At 45.2% G+C, this 17,380-nt stretch overlaps 1 protein-coding gene across 3 annotated transcripts in view; it reads left to right on the plus strand.

Annotated features, from left to right (window-relative positions):
- TCP11L2 (t-complex 11 like 2) overlaps positions 1–10,642 on the plus strand; it is a 64,993-nt gene extending 54,351 nt beyond the window's left edge. For all 3 annotated transcript variants that reach the window (XM_068276982.1, XM_068276984.1, XM_068276983.1), the window contains 2 exons: positions 1,836–2,008; positions 10,337–10,642. In XM_068276982.1, coding sequence (XP_068133083.1) covers positions 1,836–2,008; positions 10,337–10,572 — 409 coding nt within the window. In that variant the 3' untranslated portion in view covers positions 10,573–10,642. The remainder of the gene's footprint in view (positions 1–1,835; positions 2,009–10,336) is intronic.
- Positions 10,643–17,380: the final 6,738 nt, after the last annotated feature.

A 17,380-nucleotide genomic window follows, 5' to 3' on the forward strand; every position in this document is an offset into this window, starting at 1 on the left:
CTGCAATACTCTAGTACTACAAGTTGCACTAATAGAGTTACCCATGGTGCTGCAGGCACAAGTAAAGGTAATATTGCCGTATGTTATGTGTGCATGGCAGTATTACTGGCGTTAGATGTACCAACCCCCTACTTACACATTTGGATACCTGTTATTTTCTACTAAATAAATATTACTGCTGTGTACAGTAAAGCTATAGGCACCTCGTACTCTGTTCCATGACTGGTCTTAATGAAAAGGGTTTTTGTTTGTTTGTTTGTTTTTTTATCAATTAGTGGTTATTGCCATCTTTTTTTTTTTTTTTCTTTTCTTCTTTTTGAGGTAAGCTGTTTATTCATTTATTTATTATTGTCACTTCTACTTCACTGTAGCGCCTCCAAATACCCAATACACAGCCCCCCTTTTAGGTGTAGGAGCTGTCAGGTGCACTTAACTGTTTGAGCGTAAACTCCTTTTTTCCCTGGAGTGCGACCCACACAAGAGAGGATCCGATGAACCTTAGTGAGGGTGGGTTTTCCTCACCTGCGCTTATACTGTGGTTGCGAGTCTTGCAACCCGTTCCTGTGAGTATATTCATATAAGAATATATCTTCGAGTCTCACCTTGACGTACTACACCATTTGGGGCTCCTGGTGCCTCTCTTCTTTTTGTCACCTTTGGAAGGTTGGCTGATCTCCTTGGGATACCCCCCCCCCCCCCCTTTATTCTGTTCCAGCTTTGGTATGCTTCTGTAACCCTGCAGAGGACCAAGCTAGAGATAAAATGAGCTGTGTCTGTAACAGTGAGACCATCAGGTCATTCAAGAGATGGCTTCACAGATTGTGAGATGATTGGAACCAGGAGAAACATTGATCCATCCTGCACTATCCAGTCATTATTACCCCCTTAAAATCCAGTGAGAACAGCAGATCCATCTTTCTGTAGAGCCCTGTTGTGGATAGGACCTTGATCTTTAACCCATCTCAATCAAATATACGAAAAAAATTGGTGGAGTTGTTATTTAAATAGAAAAACCTTGATGCTCAGGTCTGCTACGTATCTTCCAGTTCAGATTCTCCACAAAATGAACTGCTCATTGTGATTGATGCCTTATTGTGGGCAGCCCATGGAGGGACATCTGTTCCTGGGATGCCTCATGAAGACCTGTCTAGCCATCTGCTGTTTGGTGCCTTTCACTACATACTACATCTCTGATTCACATATCTGAAGAGAGTATATGAAATGTTCTTCCAGCCCATAGATGTAAACTATGGAAATCCCAGGACCCAAGCGTCCTGGACTAATACTGCTATCTATGCATTATGTTTTATGTTGCTGATGTTGATTGCCATATCCCTTTGAGACCATGGAGGATAGATCTACGCCCTAATGCTAAGGTATACACAATGTAATTTCCTGTCAGATCGACGGGTTGAAACAATAATTTTTTATATGTCTGACCTGTTCCCGATCAATAACTGGATTTATTTTCAGATCACTACTGCACATAATTGATCCCGTTATCTTTCGGGAGCAGATCAGACCTATTGAAAATTATCTTTTCGACCCATCGATCAGATGAAAAATTGCATTGTGTATACCTAGCATAACATTATTTAAATCCCTGCAAAAAGGCTTAGATCTTGGCTCATAATTTTAAAAAAAATCCGCTGCTGTGATACAACAACCTGGAATCTGAAGATTTTGATGGACTAGGGACTATAACAATAAACATGGCCCTTTCTTGAAGGGACAGAGTAGTCCAGGCCATGAAGAAGTTAAACAATACTAAAATGCTATAGCACTGGGCTTTGAAAAAAACTGAATGCCTTGTATTTCTCCTTTACTCATTCCAGAAATTTTAACTTGAAAGAAACTTTGCTAGCATTGAGTACCAAAATTTGCTTTGAGATGAACAAGTCACTGACAGAAAGAGGACTACCTTCATTAACTTATGAGTCTCAATCCATCTTAATGGGGCAGATTTGCAGTCTAACTGAGAAAGATCATCCTATTTACAACTTGATTGGTAAGTTTGTGAATGTTAATAGAACAGTAGACTCCTCCAAGGAGCCGTTTGTTGCAAAAATGTGTTTTGCATGGTATTGCGGTAGAGACGGAGAGAACTTGTCAATTTATGCAGAATTTTTCTAATTAGTATGTTTATTCAGTTTGATTGTACCACAGTTGCAAAAGTTGATTATTATTTTGGTAAACTGTTATTAAACCATTTTATGGTATAAAAAATAATAATCTATGTTGCTGGACACTGAAGCAGCATTGGGGCATAAGAGTACCAGGAACAAACCTTGCCACTAGTAGTATCGGAATTCTTAAAACTTCAGGGAGAATAGTACTTGGAACAGAAGCTGCTGATATGCATGTTTTAACTGGAGTTTGCTTTGTTAAAACGGACCTGAACTATTGCACAGGAGAGAAGGAGAACACCGAGAAATCCACCCTGTGTGTGTTTATAGAGAACAGCCTAATTCTCCATTCTCATCAAGAAATGAGCTAGTGTATGTCAGGAACCGGCCCGCGGCACGCCTGCGTATACGGTTCCCGACTGCGGGTTTGACCAGATTAAGCGGGGAACAGCCTTATTTAAGCTACAAACAAGGCTGGAACCCCTCAAACACTTCCCACTGCCACCACTAGCGTTGCTAGACACGTTCACTCAGCTATCGAGTGCTCAATACGCAATCTGCGTTTTCGTATTTGGGTCAGCTTTGCGCTTAGGCCAAATACGGGAACGCCACGCACCCACACACACACACAGTTGCAATCTTACACTGTCGTGAAGCAAAGACCCACTAACAGTCGTTCCGAACGATACTGTTAGCCACTCTGCTGTCGCTACTCGCACTGGCGTTGTTCGTACGTTGGGTCAGCTGCGCGCTTAGGCCAACGTATGACAAAAGCCCCCACACACAATGCAATTACAATTTCATACGGTAGTGTTGCTCAAGCGTACAATTAGGCATGAACTTATACACGGTTACACTTCAGTCTCTTCTAGGCTATGAGTGTTAGTTTAGTACGGCAGAAGTCAAACTTATTAAATAATAATTTAATATTCTAGAAAAACATAGAACAATGCAGAACTTAATATATACAAAAAGATTACAAAAAACAAAGTAAAAATGTTACAAGATAAAAGTTACAAAAATAACACACACGGATATTTGCATAAAAATAAACGGGGAAAAAAGAACGTTACCAGCTTAGGTTAGAACGTTGTTTGACGGGAGGACGCCGTTTCGACCAGGAGTCGCGATCCTCCCTAGCTATTCGCTACCTCCGAGAGAAGACGGTCACTAGGCATTTGCCTCTGCTTTTTATACTCTGAGCTACGCCTGTAGGCTGCAACTTCCTTGGGGAGGGGAGGAACTAGGTTTTAATTAAATCTCAGACATATTCCATTTCCAGGTAAAAGTCCATACATCAAAGATTGTGAAGTGAGCCTTTCAACTCCAGGTGAAAACTTGATTACGGCTTTTTCCTGTCTCAGTTCTCAGACATAAATGGGATTTCCAGAGATCCACATACATGAAAAGGGTACTATAGCACCTCCACTAATGATTTAATTTCCACAGGTAAAAAATGGTATCAACAGGACTTCACCCATTTCTAATAGCCTGTCATGTACATTTCAAACGTTCCTGTGTTAGTCTCCAGACTCTGGTCCTCTGGCTTTGTGTATTGAGACAATAGGCCGTCTCCTGAGTTCAAACAGTCAGGCAGATAATCCCATTAGCACTCTCAGAGGAACTGCATACAGACTCAAAGCACCTGATATGGTCAAGACAATCACCCATTTCCTTGCCCCAAGCAACTCAAGGTAACCTGCTCCCTTCTGGCAGAAAAAAATGAAAGAATATGTTCCTGTTATCCTTAATATCATCAGCACCTCAATATATCTCCACACCTCCGCCGTTAACTTGGTGCAAGGCAGACGATCTTCCCAGATCATCTTGCCTGCACCTACACTGTTGGTTCTGCTTGACGGGACAGCCCATCAGCATTCCCATGATTGCTCCCCTTCCCGATAGCGCTGGCAGGTGAGTCTAACGAATCATCCTGCCAAAGCCTACATTGACGGCCTGGCCGGGTGGGGTAACCCTTTAGCATCCTCAGGAGGGTTCCCCACCTGTCAGTTAGCTCCAAGCTACACGACTGGAAAGCTAGGTCAGGTTGCTGCAATGTGTCGTTGCCCTTAGCAACCTGACGTAACCAACCAGGGGAATGCGGGTCAGTGACGACCGTGAATTCGTGACCATAAAGACAGTGCTGCAGCTGGGGAAGGGTCCCCACAGTCGCTACACGCACTCTCTCTATAGTGGCAGGACCTATCTCTCGGTCCCTTTGGGGAACGATTATCTGCCGGTCTGCCTCCTCCACTTCGGACAGCTCAGAGGGAATAACTTCCCAGGACCCTCTCAGCCCGCCCCTCCCAGCTGGTGACCTGCTGGCTAGCCCCCTGAGCTCTTCCAGGCTGCTGTCAAATCGAACAGCCCCAGAGAGCTCAGTGCTGCCTGTCACACATTCCAGGAAGGCTGCAGACGGAGAGGCTCCTGGGCCCTCTGGGCCAGGTTCCGAATTGGATGTGGCTGACCCAGCAACATTTGCCACTTCGGTGGACAGTCCCTCTGCTGTAGACCCGCTAGCGCTGCGGGTTACCACTGCAGCTGAGGGAGTGCCCACATTATACACATCATGAATCACATCACATTTGGTCTTAAAAACATCTGAAGGGGAAAGATCTGGCCTGGTGCCGTCTGCCCCTTCAGTGGACAGTCCACCTGCTGCAGCCCAGCGAGCCTGGCTGGTTACTCCTGCAGCCGACGGAGTGTCCACCTGACACACAGCATTATCAGCCCTACATATATTGTCATTTGGGACATCACATAAAACATCAACATTATCTGTATCTTTACACACATTGCTACTCAGCACTTCACAAGTAGCATCAACAGTTCTTGCATCGATCGCCTCGATAGTCCGTGCGTCATAAATGACATTATCAATTTCTGCATTCTTTCTATCAACATGTCCCACTCCAGGCCTAGGCACTGGAGACTCACTAGGGCTGGCTCCTAGCACACAGTCCATAGCCCCTGGGGCCTCACCAGCACTCCCCAGTTGCACAGCATTATCAAACAGTACCTTGCAAGAGTCCTGAACTTCTGCTGGGGATGCAGGCCCCACAGGGTTTGGAGTAGGCTCATACCGGGCCACTAACCGTCCCAGGTCAGTACCCAGCAAAACGTTGGTGGGGATTTTGTCAGTTACCCCAACTTCTTTCAGTCCGCTGCCGGCCCCCCAATCCAGGTGGACCAAGGCGGTGGGTATGGCTGGGGTGACACCCCCAATTCCTCTGACAGCAATCATTTTCCCAGGTAGGTACTGCTCTGGGTTCACAAGCTGGGGATGTATGAGAGTCACTTCTGCTCCAGTGTCTCTCAGCCCAGTGGCAACTGTACCCCCAACCGTGACAAGCTGCAGATTCTCTGCATAGCCAGTGGCATTCCTGGTAGCACACAAAGCCGTTGGGACTTCACTGGCGTTTGAGGCCTCACTGGATTTTGGGGCCTCCCTTTTCCTCTCTGGGCAAGTCGTGCTGATATGACCCACCCTGTCACATACAAAGCATTTCCGAGTGTCAGGTTGCTTGAATCCAGGAGACAGCGGTGCTTGCCTCCTATGGGTGCTGGGTGAAACAGGTTTAGCAATCTGTTCTCCTCTCCAGCTGGGCGTAGTAGTCCTCCGGGACTCAGGTGCTCTATGGGCGGTGTAGGCATCGGCCATTTCCGCAGCCTCATCCACTGTCTTTGGTTCTCGATCCAGCACAAACAGCCGGACCTCAACAGGACAGGTGTGTAGGAACTGGTCTTTTATCATCAGCTCCTGCAGGGCATCCAAGGTTTCAACAGCCAGTCCTTTTACCCACTGCTGGAAGGCAGTGCGCAGGTTGCACGCATGATCCAGGTAACTGTCATTAGGACCTCGCTGCACTGTCCTGAAACGTTTGCGATACACCTCTGGCGTGAGGTGGTATCGTGCAATGATGGCTTTCTTAATTGCCTCAAAGTCTGTTTCTTCCTCCTGGGGGAGACTCACAAACGCCTCCAGGGCCTTGCCTCTCAGCCCTGGTGTGAGGTATCTTGCCCACTGCTCACGGGGCACCCCATACTGCCGACAAGTCCTTTCAAACCCCTGTAGGAAAGTGTCTATGTCAGAGTCCTTGTCCATAGCGGGGAACTTATCCAGGGGGATTCTGTGGACTCGCTCACCTTCGCGTTCTGCGGGTCCAGCAGACCGGTTCTGCTGCTGAAGTTTAGATAGCTCCAGCTGGTGTTGCCGTTCAGCTCTTCCCTCCTCTGCCCGGAGTCTGTCCCTCTCGGCCTGGCGTCTTTCACTCTCGGCCTGGCGTCTTTCACTCTCGGCCTGGCGTCGCCATTCAGCTCTTCCCTCCTCTGCCTGTCGGTGCAGTAGGATCAGCTTTAGGCGCAGTTCAGGATCAGCCGAGTTCAGTAGCTGTAGATCAGCTTCCAGAGATGGCATCTCCCTGCTTGGTGGATCGTCCAGGACATCGTCTCCACTCGCATTCTGTGGCGGGAGCGATTCCTCCTCTGGCGTGTCGTGAGCTGCATCCGCTGACGTTGAAGCACGGGCTCGCTCTGCCTCATCATACTCCTCGAGCGCACGAACTAACTGCTCCTTAGTCTGGCCGCTCACCGTCTCGATGCCTTTGTGCTCACACAGGTTGAGTAGTATCTCTTTGTTTTGCCTTGCATAGCTGGATGCTTTCTGAGCCATCGTGTTGCAAAAAATAAAAAGGGGGGAGGGGAAAGCAAACACCAAGTGTGTATCTTTGAACAAAAAAAAAACGTATATAGGTTCTGCACTGAGTAGACTTCTGTAGGCTAGTTGCTTCTAGCAAGCTTCCAGCCTTTAGTACTCAGAATAGCGAGCTAAACTGCGTACTAATGTACTAAACGATCCCACCACTGCCAGCCAATTATGTCAGGAACCAGCCCGCGGCACGCCTGCGTATACGGTTCCCGACTGCGGGTTTGACCAGATTAAGCGGGGAACAGCCTTATTTAAGCTACAAACAAGGCTGGAACCCCTCAAACACTTCCCACTGCCACCACTAGCGTTGCTAGACACGTTCACTCAGCTATCGAGTGCTCAATACGCAATCTGCGTTTTCGTATTTGGGTCAGCTTTGCGCTTAGGCCAAATACGGGAACGCCACGCACCCACACACACACACAGTTGCAATCTTACACTGTCGTGAAGCAAAGACCCACTAACAGTCGTTCCGAACGATACTGTTAGCCACTCTGCTGTCGCTACTCGCACTGGCGTTGTTCGTACGTTGGGTCAGCTGCGCGCTTAGGCCAACGTATGACAAACGCCCCCACACACAATGCAATTACAATTTCATACGGTAGTGTTGCTCAAGCGTACAATTAGGCATGAACTTATACACGGTTACACTTCAGTCTCTTCTAGGCTATGAGTGTTAGTTTAGTACGGCAGAAGTCAAACTTATTAAATAATAATTTAATATTCTAGAAAAACATAGAACAATGCAGAACTTAATATATACAAAAAGATTACAAAAAACAAAGTAAAAATGTTACAAGATAAAAGTTACAAAAATAACACACACGGATATTTGCATAAAAATAAACGGGGGAAAAAAGAACGTTACCAGCTTAGGTTAGAACGTTGTTTGACGGGAGGACGCCGTTTCGACCAGGAGTCGCGATCCTCCCTAGCTATTCGCTACCTCCGAGAGAAGACGGTCACTAGGCATTTGCCTCTGCTTTTTATACTCTGAGCTACGCCTGTAGGCTGCAACTTCCTTGGGGAGGGGAGGAACTAGGTTTTAATTAAATCTCAGACATATTCCATTTCCAGGTAAAAGTCCATACATCAAAGATTGTGAAGTGAGCCTTTCAACTCCAGGTGAAAACTTGATTACGGCTTTTTCCTGTCTCAGTTCTCAGACATAAATGGGATTTCCAGAGATCCACATACATGAAAAGGGTACTATAGCACCTCCACTAATGATTTAATTTCCACAGGTAAAAAATGGTATCAACAGGACTTCACCCATTTCTAATAGCCTGTCATGTACATTTCAAACGTTCCTGTGTTAGTCTCCAGACTCTGGTCCTCTGGCTTTGTGTATTGAGACAATAGGCCGTCTCCTGAGTTCAAACAGTCAGGCAGATAATCCCATTAGCACTCTCAGAGGAACTGCATACAGACTCAAAGCACCTGATATGGTCAAGACAATCACCCATTTCCTTGCCCCAAGCAACTCAAGGTAACCTGCTCCCTTCTGGCAGAAAAAAATGAAAGAATATGTTCCTGTTATCCTTAATATCATCAGCACCTCAATATATCTCCACAGTGTAATTTGAGCAATATCATGCTCAGTATCCAGCAAAATTGTAATCCGCACCTTGCAAAATCATAAACCTCTACTACACTGCTGTGCATAACTTCAGGACAGCATATCGCACTAACATATACAGTACATCACAGGCAGGTGGTGTGGGATCTACCTAAAAGTCCTTTGGGATCTACCGTTAGATCACGATCTACCTAATGGGCACCCTGCATTAATCTGGGCAGCACGGTGGCGTAGAGGTTGGCACTGGGTCCCAGGTTCAAATCCCAGCAAGAACACTATCTGCATGGGAGTTTGTATGTTCTCCCCGTGTCTGCGAGGGTCCCCCCCCACTTCCCAAAAAACAAACAGATAAGTTAATTGGCTTTCCCCTAAACTGGCCCTAGAGTACAATAAATGCACTACATGATGTATACATCGACATATGACTATGGTAGGGATAAGGCCCCATTCACACTTGCGTTTTGGCAAGTAAACGGACTGGATCCTGATCGGATCCTGATTGGATCCTGACCTGATCCTGATCAGAACTGTACGGTTCCGATCCGGATCCGGTCAGTTTGTATCAGACATGCATCAGGCTGCCATCCGGATCCATGGGCAAAAAATAGCGAAATTTAAAAAACAAAATGTTGAGGTCAGCAGAAGGTGCACCTGGTGCACCTGTAGAATCAGGTTCCTCTGCTGTAGGCCTCACCTCCACCTCCGACATTCTGCCAAACAGCTCCAGCACGTCTGTCACTGCTGCTCCACTCCAGACATGCTTGGCCCATGTGTCCCCATCCGAAATGGCCGCTTGGATACGCATAGGAAGTGGGGTAGAACGTCAGGTTTTTGTAGGCAGTGTGTTCTGTGCCTTCCGTTCCCCATTGGTTTCTGTGTTCCTGATGGTGCTGTCAGGCTCAGGTCCGGCTCCGGTCCGGGTGCGTGGGCCGGAGAGCCGGACCCAAAAAATAGCGCATGTTGGAAAAGAGTCCGGAGTCCAGATCCGATCCGGCTCCGTACTGTACGGAACGGACACGTGTGAACGTCCGCATAGCCTTTACATTGCTATGCGGAACGTACGTTCCGTTTGTACAGTATGCGGTCCGGATCAGATCCGGAAAATCCGGATAGCGAACGCTAATGTGAACCGGGCCTAAGACTGTGAGCCCCTCTTATGCTGGGAATACACGGTGCGTTTTTGTGGCTCGATTCTGCTGCCCGATCAATTCCCCGCTCGATTTCGCTGGCGATTCTCTTCTGCTCGTTTTCCTTATCTTTTTCCATTGTCCCCCATGCGGAATTGATCAGGCGGGTGATCGGACATGTCGGAAATTATCAATCGAGCCATCTAAACGGCTCAATCGAGCGGCAAAACCGTACCGTGTATTCTCAGCATTAGGGGCAGTTAAGTGACAAGACAATATACTCTCTTTATAGCACTTAGGAAGATGTCGATGCTATATAAATACTAAATAAAAATAATAAACTATGTATCAGAATTCAGCATTCTAAACCTGTAGCTTGGGCCAGATGAAGACACCTTCCTGTACAGAGACAAAATTTGGGGATACAGCCATTTATGGAACGCATGCTTTGGTTTCACCATCAGCAAGTATTCAGAGAATATGTGGAATTCAGTATGGCTCCATCTACGCTTACACGAAACAGAATAAGACTTTGTAAAAGATGCTTCATAGTTGCAAAGTGACGTTTAAAAGGAATTTATTTTACTATTTAGAATCTGTTGTTTCTTGAGAAGCTGGAAAATGTGCATGCAGAGTTCAGGCCTGCTTTAATTACCTCAGCAGTGTTGTCTATCCACCTAATTATTGTGTTTATAATAAAATCTCCAGAGATGCTGAAGAAGACTAGCTCACAGAATTGCATGTCATTAATTAATCAAAGGTTTTATGATTTTATTTATTTCTGTTCTGTTTACAGAAAAACGAATCCAAGAGTATGTGACAACATTCCTGTGCCTCCCCTCCCAATGCAAACGAGTTCCCATAATCCCCAGCGGTCTTACGGTAGTCCGTAAGGAGATGGAGTTCATCGGATTTCACTATGCAAACATTGTGAATTTCAACAAACAAGTGTATGGACCTTTCTATGCTAGTATCTTCCGCAAACTGCTTTTTGGTGAAGTGGAAGGAGGGAAGGCAGTGGCTCAGGCGTGAGGAACAGTATAGTAAACACTTGCACTACAATTCTTTAAATATAAAAAGCACCTAACCTGACAAAGAGAAATACGTTTTATAAATAATTTTTAACTTGAACTCTGTTCAGAGAAAATGTACTGTAAAGAAGAAAAAAAAAGTTTAATGTTTTTAGTGAAAAAGCCAGTATTTTTATATGCAGGTGAATCTGTTAGCGAATAGAGTCTAAAGGTGTGATGGATGCAAAATGGTTTTTACCTGTGTATTTTAGAATATGCTTAGACTCTTTGTGTGTTAAAGTTGGTTTCAGGTTGCCATGTTTGCTAGTGTACCAGCAGAATTAAACCAGGCTGCATATCATGCACCCTTGCTTATCTGTCTGCAGCATCTGATTTAAAATGAGGCCCCAACAACCTAAGCATATCCAGGATCTAACCAGGATCCAACTGCTTTCCTTGCCCTCTGCCCCATATGATCTAACCCATGCATTGGTTCAGAGACTTAAAGGGACTCAGAGCTCGTATAAATAAAATGATTTATAGATACCGGGGCTTCCTCCAGCCCCATACGCTCCAATCGCTCCCACGCCGCCATCCTCAGTTTTCTGCAGCGCCGGTACCGGGTCCCCGCACTTACGTCAGTCGGCTCCAGTCTATGCAGGAAAAGTGCGCTCTTTGCGTATCTCTCCAGCAGCTGCTGGAAAGATACGTAGAGGGCGCATTTCTCTTATGTCAGACTAGCTTCAACTGATGGAAGTATGGGGACCCCGTACCGACGCTGCAGAGGACTGAGGACTGTGGTGTGGGAGCGTATGGGGCTGGAGGAAGCCCCATGTATGAATAAATCTTTTTATTTATACAAGCTCTGGTACATTTTAAGCAATGGCCATATGGTTAAAACACAGAGGTTTTCCTACTCTTAGGCTACGTTCGCAGATATGCGTTGCGGTGCAATGTAACTGCCATAATGTAGCACTGATCATCACACTGCAATGTACCATCTATGCGACGTTCACAGTGCTGTTGATGCAGTTGAACGGCGTGTGGCATCCCAATGTAGAGCCTTACCGCAAAACATGCATGTTAATGTAACAGTGATGCCTACATTTAATTGACTGTATGCAACACAACACGCGGATAACGCGCGGCACAACTTTTCCCATTCCGTTCCTGTTTTTAGCCCAAAGCTGGGGGATTTTAAGTGACCTGCTTGAGCTCCCTGAATCTCCATATTTGTAAGTCACATGATGCAGGCGGGTATGCGAGGCTCCAGCTTGCTTCATGTTATGCAGCCTTACACTTAGAAGTTTTCAAGCCAATTAGAGTTATGCTTGTTGTGCTTTCAGTAATGTTTGATTCAGTTATATTAGTATGGTGCTGCCAATGTTTTATATTTGCAGGTCAAAACCATTTCCTACAATGACCACCAAGATCTACATCTTGGACAATAACTAATATACAGATTTATTTTTTTAAGCTAAAGTTTAGCCAGCACTTTGTGTCTATATGGAAACTGGAAATTTCCTTTAATTCAATATTCATAACTTCATCCAGTCTGGTTCCATCCAGCTTTACCTGAGAGGGTCTGTTCTCCCAAATTGACTAGATCAGTCTTAGTAGCTGATGGATTGCTTTAATGACTTGCTGTGTTGTTTATCCTTTACGGACTCCCGTGTAAAGATATCTTTACTGTATTTTCTCGGATTGGAGTCCCTTTTCACCTGCTGAAATATGTATAATTTAAAGGACAACTGAAGTGAGAAGACTATGGAGGCCGCCATGCAGGAGCATTTTTTTTTTAGGCATAGGCATTACAGGCCACTGCCTGGAGTGCCATTGGTTTGAGGGGCGCCATGCCCTGATTAAGCCCCACCCCCTGAACTTAGACCCGCCCTAGGTGAAGCTACACCTCCCAGATGAATCCATGCCCCCACATGTGTTTGTACCGCCTCCTGTCCCCTCGTGCCGCCTTCTGTCTCCTTGTACCACCTTCACTCCCCTTGTGCCACCTCTTCCCCCCCCCCCCCCCCCTGTGTGTCCAGAAATGGATTAAAGTAAATGAGGGCCCACACTTGATGGCCACCTAGCTTTGTGACAAGATTTGTTAGGGGTTAGCATAAACTGGACCCCTAGACTCTCTCCAGGCCCTAGACACCTACCTAAGTTGCCTTGTGGATGATCCGGCCCTGTCTGCATCCCTCTGTGCCTCTTCTGTTCCCCCTTTGTGCCTCCCTCTGTCTCCTTGTCCCACTATCTGTTCCTGTCCCCTTCCTACACTCCCCTAGTCTAGTGTGTAAAGGCAGAGTATAGCGCAGCAAAAACTGTGCTCTAACCTCCCCATGGAATCTAGTGCTGTGCGACCACCTGTCTGTTTTCTGCTCGCTCTAGTTTTGGCTCTACTCATGTAGTATGTAATCATGCTACATGTGGCAGAAGATGCTGGGCACTAGGGCGAGTGGTGAGCGGACAGGCGGAAGCACAGCATTGGACTCCAGCAAAAGGTGAGAGCACAGCTTCTGCTGCACTATACTCTGCATGTACACACTAAGCTAGGGTAGTGCAGGAAGGGAGTATGCAGTGAAATGCGACAAGATCAGCGGGTTGTTTGTATCTCAAGGACTCCCTGTATTATGCATTCACCCTAATCTAGAGGGGGTTGTTTTTTGGGGGAGAAGGGGTGACACAGGACTTCTTGCCCGAAGGACAAAAAGGCTAGAAACGCCCCTGCCGCCATGAATAACGCCAGAAATGAGCATGGAGCTAATCTTGTCAGATCTGTCAATAATGCCAGAAACACCCAATCTGCTGCATGCTTGTTCAGGGTCTATGCCTAAAAGCATTAGATGTAGAGGATCAACAGGAAAGCCAGGCAACTGGTATTGCTTAAAAGGAAATAAATACGGCACCCTCCATATCCTTCTTGCTTCAGTTGTCTTTTACCTGTTCTCTATCCCTCCATAAAGTAAAATAGAACCTAGTAGAGATCCCTTTCCAGAGGCTGGCAGACCTGGGAAGTCAGCTTTCTTCTTACCACTGACAAGATAAAACAGCAATGGCTTTTCAGCTTCTAACAGAAAAGGAAATATTACTTTTGGGTGCACTGTACGTGTTTTCATTTTGAACTGATTGATTTTATTTGACAGACCATAGTCTTCTTTTCTACCCTCTGTGGCTATAGAAGTTGGAGATTAAACTGTTGTATCTATACCTGAATGGAGTTGCTAGATGTAGCACCCAATCTTTTGTCAACAGTCATTAAAGTCAATGTTACCCGATCCAAACAAACAAAAGTCAGATACTCACCTAAGGAGAGGGAAGGCTCTGGTCCTAATGAGCTTTCCCTCTCCTCTCCTGATGCCCTCCGTGCTGCGCTGGCTCCCCCGTTCCAATCCCCCGCCGCGGGGGACTTCGGCAAGACAGCCAATCACGGCAATTGGCTGTCATAGGCTCCAGCCTATGAGAGCCAATGCTGACACGGCTGTCCCCAGTAAAGTGTTGCTGCTGAACACAGCGCTGTACAATGTAATTAGACGGCGTTTCGATCGCTGCAGCCTGCGCGCGATCTCCTGCACTGCTAGCCCCAAGGACCTTGGTCCTGGGGCTGTCGCCGCGACCACGCTTATCGGCGTGACGCGGTTGGCAAGCAGTTAAATAGCTGTTTAAAAATTGTTGTAAATATTTTAAGCCTTCCCAGTTTATTGATATTCCTACAGCACAGCAGGGGAAGGGATATCATGTAAACACAGCTAGGCTGATGAATGAGAATTTTGTAGAAATACATGCGAATGCTTTCTAAAGAACATTATTGCAGAAGATATTATAATCCCTTTCATAACAGCATAATCAAAGTTATAACATGTGTAAATGTGACTATTAACATTCATAAGACTATAACATTCATGGACCAGAAGTTGCATTGTGTGTTCCCAGCATTATGAGGAAGTATTTTGTACAAATTACATGACTTGCTGCATTGCCTGGTATAATTGTTTGCAGCCATCGTTTTTCTGGCAAATTGGTAATATGCATCATGTGATTGCATGGGCACTTTTTCTTTTGTCAGTTTTTTTGTTGGGTTGTAGCCCCTTGGCAAGGATAGTGGGTATAGTATATCAGGCTCTATATGGTCAAAACAGTGTCATTTTGCTATATAAGACTTGACTTTGACTTTGCTGAGTAAAAAGAAAGCCGTGATCTTTAGTACGCACTAATGCTATTTTACTTTACTGATTGCTTGCTGAGAGAATGCACATATTACACATTGTTATAACCATTCACTTTACAGCTGTTATTTCAATTTATTCTATAGTACAAATACAGAAATATTTAAAAGGAGCATTATGTAAAGTCCTGTAACTCCTAACAACCACTGCTGATATTTAGTGATCTGCAATGTAACTAGCTGGTCACGGTGGCTATTACACTTTTTATCCTTATTTCTTTGTACAGCTTTATTGAAAACGCCCATTACAAATGCTATACCACGATTGTCATATATTGTTCTCTAGGTGCTATATAGATTCTATACTCTTTAAAGGACAATGCAACACTCATTCTGGGAACACAGATGCCTCTGCTGTCTGGTGTCTTGAAGCCCCAGGATGGGTCTTTTTATATAATTGTAATTCTACATGCAAAATCTGTATACCGTACTTATAATTGCTGCATACTTTTACATTGCTACTTAAAGTTTATATTATCTATTAGTATTTGCTTTATGTAGTTATTTCAGTTCCACTACCTACTGTAATCCGCAGGGGCATCGCCAGCCCCAAAGATCAGTGGCACGTGCCCTGGATCTATTGCAGAGTGCCCCAGATGTCCCTTAGGCAGAGTAGAGGCACCGCAACACCCAGCATGGCACCACACAGTACCCAGCATGCCCTACAGTAGCACCACAGCACCCAATATGACATTACAGCACCCATTGTGCCCCATAGAGGCACCATAGCACCCAGCATGACATCACAGCACAGCAATGGAGGGTATGATGGGTGCTATGGTGCCTCTATGTGGACATATCGGGTGCTGTGATGCCTTTATGGGGGCATGCAGGGAGCTGTAGTTCTTCTATGGAGACCTGCTGGGAGTTGTGGTGGGGTGGGAGCATGGGAGGGGGACGACTAGAAGGTCAGGGAATGCTATGGGGGGGACTGCCAGACAACCTGGCAGCACGCCAGCATGCCCAGAAGCAAGCCAGTACTGCCAGCACAGAAGCCAGGTAACTCTGCCTAGTTATGCTTAAGTGACACAGTCTATTTATGTGATATGCTGCATTTTTTTAATGGAGAGGGGCTCCATCCAACATTTTGCTAGGCAGGGCTTCTTAGACCGCTGTGAAGGTCCTGTAAATGTGGCTCCACCCCTGACCACACCCACATTACTGCGCATGGCCACGTCCATCTTTCAGTTGGAGTTCCCAAAAGTGCCCCAGGTCTCTTAGGGGCGTAGCAACTCCCCTGGTAATTCGTAAATATATGTTTAGCATCTTGCACATTGTTGGTTATTGAACTGTGCCAGTAATCAGGTGGTCTGGGTGTTTTACTTAGTTTGACCCGCTTTCTCAATTCATATTATATTATAGCTATTACGGTAGGGCTTTAAAGAGTTTGTTTGCTTTACAGAAGACGGTAGGAAGCTTTAAATTTGTTGAATTCTTCCTGTGAGGCTTAATGAGATGCACATATTTTCGAGTTGATGCAGGATTATGCAAATTTGGTATACAGATTTATATAGCTTGAAAATGGACCAATCAAATTTTACCTCAGCAGGATTTGATTGGTTCATGTTCAAGCTGCATACATTTGCATACAAAATTTGCATAATGCTGCACCAACTCCAAATTATTTGCATCGCAATGACCATCCCTATAGTCTTTCTAGAAAAGTTTTGGGTGGGCAGTTGGAAGGAGCCTAAGCCTAGAACGTTTTATAGCATATTTACTTTCCGGTATCCTCTGCATGGTTTTTGTATGTCAGCAAAGTAGCAAGCCTGACGAAGGCTGCAATACTGCAAGTTTCTGGTAGTATTTGTACTGAGTGCAGTGAGGTTGTTTATTCATTTGTATATAGGCAATATACATTAACATATAGGTTCTCTACAAAAATATATTACTGCATCATTTATAATGTCTGAAATGGTCACTGGGTCATTTATCAAGTGGGCTGCACTGCAAGGCGAGAAAGCAGAGTGCCATGGACTTACTAGGACAGCTTGGTTTCCATATTAAGTTCTGCCTGAAACCTGGCTCCTTTTTATATTCCATGGCACAGGCCCACATTTCTGGAAAAGCAATATTAGCCTCAGCCTATGGTGGCACTGTTTGAAGGGAGCTTTCAGCTCGACTAATTCTGTCCTTGCTAATTTTGCACAATGTACTTTTATCCATGGAGCCATGAAGAACTAGTTATGAAGGTAGCAATGGGCACACAGAGATTACCTGGAGAACAGTCTGACCTCTGTCTGCAACGAGCAGGTCACTTGCACTGATGTGCCCATATTACATCTTCCTGCAGTAGATGTTGTGAAGTATGCATGGTCATGTATTGTGTGGTGCTATCTCTACTGGATTCTAATACAAATATAGGATTCGTTTTTTGTTTTGTTATTCAGTTAGCTGATCATACAGCACATTTTACATATGTTTTTTGTTTGCATGCTTTATATTTTACCACTGCATTTATTAGAACATTTTTGTCTTTTATTGTGTTGTGGGAACATACTGATAGCTCATTTATATTTTGTTTTTAACCAACAAACGGAAAAAATAGAAAAACAAGAGAGTCAGGATGAATCGGGATAATATAAATTTTTTAAACTATTTTACTTTA

This window comes from Hyperolius riggenbachi, chromosome 3 (assembly GCF_040937935.1).
Source record: "Hyperolius riggenbachi isolate aHypRig1 chromosome 3, aHypRig1.pri, whole genome shotgun sequence".
Classification (NCBI taxonomy): Eukaryota; Metazoa; Chordata; class Amphibia; order Anura; family Hyperoliidae; genus Hyperolius; species Hyperolius riggenbachi.